We start from the raw sequence: 9,459 nt of genomic DNA, 5'->3' as shown, positions 1-9,459 counted from the left end.
TTCGGGCTAGGCACAGTATACGCCGTAGAAGTGATGTAGTTAATCGGATTAAATACCATAGCAATAGATGAATAAAATTTTGACTATACCGCGCCGCACTACATCGTTCACGCGGTACCGATGCATTGAACCATAGATGTCAAGGAAAGGCTGATCACTCGCACCTGGAAAGAAGGACATACACGAGGCAATTTCAATTGCAAGGCCTATTATTTAGTGAGTGAGTTATGTGCTCACTGACCATGAAGCTCAGCAATTGGTCGAAATACACGAAGCAATGTGGGGCCTTGCAATTCCCTGACTATGGTGAATAGTTTGGAGATATACTGAAACATAGTGGTTACAGATTTTCATAATCATATCAAAATGGCACCTGTGCTGTCTAGCCAACAAAAGATCGCCATCCTGTGTATATCTATACAACTCATTGGCTTAGGAAAATTTTCAACATGGCGGAGAGGGGCTGATAATTGAAAAAGTTTTTGGTGGGCCACCATGGGGGTGCCTGAGGGGGTTTCCTTCCTGGGCGTCAGAGAATTGTGTAAAATATAGGTCATAAATACCCATTTTCCCTCTATTTTATCACAATTTTTCAACTTCACCTAGGATTATTGGATTAAAGGTATTCCAGCCCCGCACTGACCAAAATTATTTAGGGGTTGAGCCCCCCCACCAAGCCCCGGTTCCTAAGCCTATGCAACTTATCTTAAAGAGACAGAGAAGGTAAACAAAAATCAAAAGGGCTTGTTGGGTACGCCAATAACAGCACAGGCCTACAAGTGTATTATACAATGCAATGTAGCACACATTACAATGTTGGTGAATCAAATTGGTCCCTACATTTCCCAAATGAATGCAGCGACCAGCTGATGTTCCCTCAGCTGATTGGCTGGAGGAAGGTAGATTGCGTGCAACAACCTTGAAAGTAGAGCATGTCTCTACTTTTTCATGTTGCTCGGGGGATTAATTTCACCTTGCAAATCCAAAATACACGGAGCAATCTTGTTGCACTTGCAAGGTGTACTGAGGTGGTCTGCAACAGGCAATTGCGTGGAAAATTGCCTCGTGTATGTCCAGCTTAAGATAAGTATCTTTGAAAAGAGCGGTATTGTATTCAATCTATGTTTGCTGACATACACAGGTGATTAGTGCAATCTGCTTTTAATGCAGGGTGGTCTATTCAAAAATTGTATGCATCTATTGCTATGGTGGTTAATCCGATTATGACGTCACTTCTACGGCGTATTGTTCTTCACCGTAAAAAAAATCAAAGTCCTCATGAAATCTATGACGCAAAGACCAAACGCCACAAGTGTGTCTATAGATGAGGTGACCTCAATGTTAATCAACAAAGGCAAGGGACTGGTAATATCGATATGCTTGAGTGAACACAATGCAACCACTACACTGTTCAATAGCCTTATTGTGATGTGGCGGGAGTTTTAAAAACACGAGCCCTGAACAAAATATGATGCACGCGCATAGTAGTGCCAGGCAAAAACAATGGCAATATGGGATTAGGCTGGAATGTCGGCTGTTTATAGTCATAATAGCGCTATTCTGAATCCGATTCTGACACAGATCAAAGCCACCGTAATACAATATGGGAGATATGGTACCAGTTTCAAATAGTTCGAAACGATACAGGTCTCATTTGTACCATCATCAATGTCATGTGTAATTACAGTGACAAATTTGAGCTCAAGGAGTTATATAACACTGCTCCACTTCACTGAATAACAGTATCGCGGAACCCTGACGGTCTGTTTACAGTGGCCATATACGGAAAGATTATACTGCAATATCCATCGATTTCGAAGGATATCTATTCCGTATAAAATGTGCGGCAATTACCGGTTTTTGTATCTTTATAGTGGCGATCAATACCGTATAATATAGACTGCACAACTTATAAGTTCCCCCTAATACTTTTTGAAATGAATCGAAAATTATTCAACGAAATGTAAAATTGTAAAAAGATATGAGTAACCTTATTTGTTTTACAAATCTGGACCAATTTGTAGTGTCACACATGATTGCGTTCGTTCACAATGGTTCATTATGTAAAAAAATAGGCAGTTTTAAAAGTTGCACCTGAGTCCATAGGAGTCAAATTTCAAACAATACAGTATGTCAGGCCTGTTCATGAGTTTGTAATGGAAATAAAACTTAACGTCTAAGAATAGAAATGTGTCCTCCTACACTGTTAACAAGTGCATTACAACATCAGCGCATGCTGTCTACGAAAGTCCGGATCCGTTGCTGGTTTCAGCCAGATTTACTATTGATATCTTCTGACCAACAGACGTGACACGTCAACGAGGTGCTCTCGGCTGATTTTTTACTTCTCCTGTCACCTGAAATTTTGTTTTCAATTTTCGAATTGCATTAGGCACAACTCCCATACGACGAGCAATATTTCTTTCACTGGTACATTAATATACAGCAAACATATTGCTCGACCGCGAAGGAAATCGGACAAATGTGGCATGATTAAAATGTGACTTTTCTTAAGTGATGAACTGGCGATGTATGGTCTTTTCTCACTGCAGTACATATCCTGCCTAATTCAGCCATTTATCATTTAAAAAGAAAAGATTTAAACAACTGCTTTGCTTTTGAAAACCAATGCAAAGATTGAGTTTTTCTTTAAAGGTGAACCTCATTGAAAATAAAGTTATATATCAATGAAAAGCTTATGATATCAGGATATTAAAAATAATTTTTTCCGATTTTTTTGATGGCCAATAAAGCTGAAAAATTAAAAAAATGAATGAATTTTTGGTCTTTTTTTTTTTTTTTTAAAAGCACCCAAATCAATCGTCTTTGACCTTGAGAATGCTCGTGACGTAAGCTCAGGGTTCGCAGTCACGTGATCCTACTCGGAAACATGTAAACAAGACTTGCTTCCTGTACTTTGCAAGCTGCCCGGCAAGTCTGATTTTCACAATAAAGCTTGAAATGAGAAGAATCTTCAAGTTGCTGATTCCTTCTATATATATTAGAAATAATAGAATTATTGTCAACACGAAAATGTTCCGTAAATTTTTGTCAAAATCAGTCATAACTGGCTGGGTATAACTGGGTAATTGAGTTTGAATTTCGCGCTGGGATCAATTCCATGCGCAAATGATTGCTGCTACCGTATACCGTTCATGTCATGGACTGAATAAACATGATCGAATAACAAATTAAACAACTTGTTTGTGACATTCCCTATTCTTGATTCATTTTAAAAATATCTGATTTTTAAAAATATCGTCTTGTAGTAATCAAAAAATTAATTAAAATACCGCCGATTTCATCAAATCCAGCCCATAAAGGTTTTCATATTATAGCGCATTGCGGTAATACATTCTCCCGGTACATTCTTTCCACACAATCACGATTGAAAGAAACAGATAGGCCCTACTTTATTATAAAATAAATACAATAAGGCTTAGTAGACCGTTATTTGATGGAATTCTGAAATCTGAATAAAATTAAAATATTGTCACTTGTGTCACGATTCTTTTAATGATACTACCATCAGTGTACTGAAAAAGTGAAACATTCATGTTTTATGGATTACCGAACACGATGCGTAAATTGCTGCTTTTATGCTGAAGAAATTACAGGCAGCCGCGCCGATCAAGGTGGGCAAACACAGCGACTCGCTTCCCCGGCTCGCTTCGTCTCTCCGGTAGCACAAGTTCAAGTTGCGCCGTGTTTCAGCAGATTTGATCAATCGTTCCCTTATATTTGGAACATCTACAGGAATAAATTTTGCTGATGAAGTAGCAATAAGTTGGAAATATCAGAATGTGAATATCAAATCGGTCATTTTGTCTGCAAGTACAGTACGTACAGTCGCGGATACGGAACACTCGGCGACTGAGTGACTTCACCCCGCCCCGTATGTATCTACGAGTTCGCCTATCATACATGACCGGTTGTAAAGTTAAGAAATAATTAAAAAATCCCGTACATGTACTTTATTCTATTCCTTCATTTTCTCATTGTGATAAGTTCATCTCAACTTGGTGTGACGATCTGAACTGGTAGCACTAGCAGTTATTTTTTGCAATCTGTTTTCATTCCGGTTCTTCGGCGAATCTTTACTGTAATATTCCCTGCATATCGTGGATGGCTTGGCCTATCCCAAATCACCCCATTTTTTAATCCACACACTTTATTCAGGAACTTCATTCTTGATTTGATCATGATGTTTCCTTCATGTTATTCTTATTTTATTGAAGATATTTTTCATGTAAAGTAAGTTGGCAATGACTGAGTTCGTGCATTGGCCCAATGCATGCCACAGTAATGCATGGACATTGTGTTTACAATCAAACCCGGAAGTAACTATGTGTCCCCGTGTTGACGTCATCATCGAAAGCGCCCAATTTGAACGATTTCGTTTTGTAATTTAGGGGGGGTGCCAATATCCAATCTTTGCATGGAGATTATGTCTATCCTGGTGCGTTAGGCAAATAAAAAATATTCTTTTCTGCTTCCTGGCATCATAAGCTTTCCATTGATATATAACTTTATTTTCAATGAGGTTCACCTTTAACAAACACATGAATATTCCTGGCCTACTGTATTGTATGAGAGTTGATTCTTATGGACTCAGATGCAACTTTTAACACTGTTAAAAACGGTCTTTTCTTTTACATAATAACCCATTGTGACTGAACGCAATGATGTGTGACGCTATAATTTGGTCCACATGTGTAAAACAAATAAGGCTACCGATACCTTTTTACATGGTTGTATTTCGTCAAGTATTTTTCGATTTATTCTAAAAAGTATGTAGGGGGAACTTATAAGTTGTGCACTCTATATGTACTTATACGCTTAATACCGGATAATCTGGTTCACTATATAAAACACGCTCATTGAGCGTGTTTATAGTGGCTGTATAGACCTTTTTCCCTCTTTCCCATCATGCACTATTCCAGGGGGGTATGAGTGTCGCAAAATACATCATCTCCCCGGGGGAGTTCAGAGTTATGTTCATTACATTCTGGAATACGGACATTTCGGCTGGTGCCTTCATCACAAATAAGGAATCCCCGATCATCACGATAATGGCGCGCGATCACTAATACCTTTCGGGGGCAAAAAACAACATTTCTATGCCTTATGGACATGGTGTCGTCGCCAAAAAAAGGTTCCTGTTATTGAAACCTAACTTTGTATACATTTTATAGACCTAATGGTGAAAAACTGATGACGGACACGCAGTGATATTTTACCGGCGTCCGTTTCACTTTTTTTTTGAAGTTGAAAATAAAACGAAAACAAAATCTCTTACACAGATGTTCTGCATCGCTCCGTAACTGCATCACTCGTGTATTCAATAATTGAATAATTAGTAACATCGATGGCCTTTACGATAATCCGCATATATGGAATCAGTATGCCCATATTAAGACAAAATAATTGCAAAGGCCTGGTAAAGACCATCGGATGCACACGATCTATGAGGTTGATGAACTACGTCATACCCCCCTGGAATAGTGCATTGGTGGATAGAGGGAAAAAGGTCAATAGGAAAGATTATACTGCAATAACAACAGATTTCCCAGTACTTAAACGCTAATATACGCTAAATACCTGATATTCCGGCTCACTATAAACACGCTCATTGGGTATCAGATTAGGCACAATTTACACAATACGCCTTTAAGGGTAGACGAGGTATTGTTGGTAGAAGCAACCTAAAAATCGATTTTCATTATCTAGATCAATATATTATTGAAAAATAACACCTTTATGTTTTGCAAAAGTTCATTCTACAAATCTTATACAAAAGTGTTGTTGTTTCAGCCCTCTTTGCAACGTAACTCAAGAACCGCAGCACGTATAAAAGTATATCTGTGATATTTTAATTCTTCTACACACTCGCTATGAATTGAGCAATACAGTTTTTGCCAAAGCTCACTATCATTCGTAAGATGCTGTGAACTACCAAATCACAACAGTTTAACTAATTTCCTTAAGGGTCGGTTTCTCGAGAATGACGCCATTTAGGGTCCAATTTGGAGGTGTGTGTACGCGGATGGGTAGCACTTATGTGTGAGAGAGACCCCCGGGTTTTGTGTATCCACAAACTCTTTCAGAGCAACCGATATGTTTTATCTTTTAAACTTACTATATGTACAAATCTGGCAAGACTGAATATTATATTGTAAAATTGTTTGATAAAATATGACACTATTTTGTAGACATTGAAAACCAATGATACATGATAGATACAATATACAAGATATTTTATTTTCCCATAATTCACATGAAATCACACAAGTATAAATTTTAAAAAACAAAGGCAATATCAAACAAACAAATTATGGAGGGGATGACCAGAAGGCCAGTAAGGCCAGAGGAAGTCACCCCCTTTAACAAAGAAATGATACCATCAAAAGAAGTAAAAACAAAACAAAGCATAACAAACGAGAAACACAATGCTCAAGAATTAATCATATTTTGAGATCAAGTCACGTTTATATATTTTACGGAAATGTTTCAATGAATTTGCCGTTTTTATTGAGTTCGGCAATGAATTTCATAATATTGGACCAGCAGTACGAATGGCATGGTCAGTAAATGTTTTGTTGTTCTTCATTAAGTTGAATTTACCTGCGTTTCTCGTTTCATAGTGCAGTTACGTCCACGGCAAATTCACCGTGACCTTTCCAGCCATAAACCCGCTTATTGAAGATTAAACCGATATATGCAGTACTAAACCATTATATTGTCCAATGCAAATTTATTACCACCTGATAATATTAATCCAATGAGCGACCGAATTGTCCGCTACGGACGACTAATCCAATCGATAATGACGCTATTGACATGTACGAGCGGAGCTCCACTGACCGAGTTTTGGGGGTATTTTTCACTGGTTTGCAGCTGTTTGCTGTGATTTACTCATCAAGGCGGACCACCGTTATTATAAGGACTATGCCAATTATTTAAAGATTGACATGTAGAGAATAAGCCATACTTGATTGACAGAAAGTATTAAATTTGTACCTATGACGGTTTTATGACACCAATATTCCAAATACGACCAAGCCATGGCTGCCCGGTGAAGCAAAATGTGCATTGGAATAACACGGCGAGTTTGGATAGATGGTAGGATTTCTTTTTTTTTAAATGTATGTTCCCCCGTTATTAAAGCTTGTACCGGGTTGAAGATGCAGATATTTGGAAAAGTACTAAAATCATAGCTTTTATACTTTTTGATATATGATGCTAACTAGTTCATCCCCTATAGCTACAACACAGCGCTACCAGTAGGGTTCAATTGCCTATTGTGAGTGCCCCTGTGTTGTGTGCATACATGTAGTTAACAATAACTGCATGATGTGGTAATTATGAATATTGGAACGTAGTGTAAAGAAGTCATCAAATACGCCCGGTAATTCATTATTACTGTACTTGTACATAAATACCCCCAATTCAAGTTTGTAGGTGTCTGCAAGAGTTAAAATATTGTATTTGGCAAATACAATACGAAGTTGAAAATGTATTACATATACATTGGCAAATACAATGGCGAAGTTGAAAATGTATTATGTATATAGGCCGTCACCACATGGTCATTTCATAAGCTAGTACAAAATTGCGCTGCCAAGTGCTTGGTCGTCTCCTGTTGAACCCTCATAATTCAGCTGCAAGTTTGCCAAATCCAAAACCTGTGAAATAAGCCAGGAATAAGAATTTTAACACTTAAGATAAATTATTCAATTCTACTTGCAAAAAAGACACCAATAAGTGAAGTTGATCAGACTGGGAATCGAAACCGGTACCCCGGCATTCCAAAAACTATTTATTACCACTAGACTACCGACTGATGAGCTGGATCATGGACAGATTGCGGTATAAAGCTTTAAGGAATAAATCGCATTAAGTTATCTTTATTCTAGAAACACCGATTTTGACTTCATATTGAATTGTGAAGACCACCCATATGAGATCATTAGGTTATACCATGTATGTAGCGGTGAAGAGCATTGGGCTATTCCACATCAATCCACACACCCCCTATTGAAGACATGCTTTAATATCCACACAAGGGGTGTATATTTCATGGAGTCACCCATTCAGTTAATATGCCACAGCGGAAGATTAAGCCACCGAATGAAACTCCAGATGTGAAAAGTTGTGGTCTAAACTTGCCATTTAGTCCTACTATGTAGCCTATTGTAAGGTGAAATAGGTGGCCTAGGGGGAAATCAGACCATAATTGTAAGACTATTAAACCATGTGCTCAAGGTGACAATTTATAGTCTTCATGTTATCCTCTTGACATCTTCCTGGGAAACAATAAATAGCAATATGTGGCTTTAACGTCACGTCTTCTATAGGGGCAAATGAATTCAAACTGGAATAGCCATTCCATGTCATTATGAAAAACTATTTTCATCACAAATGTCCACATACATAAATGATATAACAGCCTGTAAACAAATGTAATTGCGCATTTTCAACTAGTAGTCTTGGGCACAGACTGCATGTTGGTATCGTCAATTGACGTGGTTTCGGTTTCTTATGCAATGGCTTTCTGGAATTACCGAAATGTTCCACTAATCAGAGGATATATCCTTACCGTTGTTCGCTATGGGTTTGTATCATATCTCTGTTTGGTCATTGGGGAGAAATAAAAGCAGCACTGACATGCCAGGAGAAGACTAAGTATAGCCACCAGGCCAGCCACTGCGATAGCACCTATTTCTCCTGCAGAAAGGGTCCCATCTGAAAACAAGAAAGCATCATCCATTTCAATTCTTATTATTGGTAAATCAAAATGAGACTTCAAAGCATTTTTTAAACAAAACGTCTTTTAATTTGCAACTTAAACCTTGCTCAGTGATGTTCAAATCCATCTACACTAATACTAATTTATAATTTGAATAATTTAATTGCATATTTAATTACTTATTCATAACCTCATGAATATGCATGATGCGTGTGATCCAATCATATTTTATTATTTGTGAAAACGCGAACGCAGTTTGGAGTCATTAATATCTCACAATTGACCTCAAAGTGCGTATCACACGCTTATAAAAGACCTCCGCGTGTGACGTATTTGTTGACAGCACATTGCTACATGCATTTGCTCAGTTAATTGGGGCCCGAACATGGATAATATTTGGCGAATCTTGACAGCGGTAAATACAAAATGGCGATCGCCTTCAGAAAACAAAAACAAACGATAGCGAAACCCAAATACACACAAAATGTACTCAAATAAGGGTCCTTTCACAAAAATAACATTAGCCATGTCTCCAATTTGAAACAGATATTCTTTGAATGATCGAGTCATACATGTAGTCAGTATTTTGTTTACATAGTCTGCGCTGAGCAGCACGTATGCGATATTCGCGCATATACACGTACACAAGCATGACCTGGCAATATCTCACACCTGATACACAACCATTTGTAAAAATTGTTATTGTACAC

The 9,459-nt window shown here is 37.8% G+C and overlaps 1 protein-coding gene across 1 annotated transcript in view; it reads right to left on the bottom strand.

Moving 5' to 3' along the window:
* Nucleotides 1-6,240: 6,240 nt before the first annotated feature.
* LOC140136114 (uncharacterized) overlaps nt 6,241-9,459 on the bottom strand; it is a 42,667-nt gene continuing 39,448 nt past the window's right edge. The window contains exons 8-9 of the mRNA XM_072157820.1: nt 8,600-8,745; nt 6,241-7,685 (exon numbers count right to left, since the gene is read on the bottom strand). Coding sequence (XP_072013921.1) covers nt 8,609-8,745 — 137 coding nt within the window. The 3' untranslated portion in view covers nt 6,241-7,685; nt 8,600-8,608. The remainder of the gene's footprint in view (nt 7,686-8,599; nt 8,746-9,459) is intronic.

This window comes from Amphiura filiformis, chromosome 16, assembly GCF_039555335.1.
Source record: "Amphiura filiformis chromosome 16, Afil_fr2py, whole genome shotgun sequence".
Classification (NCBI taxonomy): Eukaryota; Metazoa; Echinodermata; class Ophiuroidea; order Amphilepidida; family Amphiuridae; genus Amphiura; species Amphiura filiformis.
Note: the sequence above shows the minus strand (reverse complement) of the source record. Positions and strands in the feature narration are given on the sequence as shown.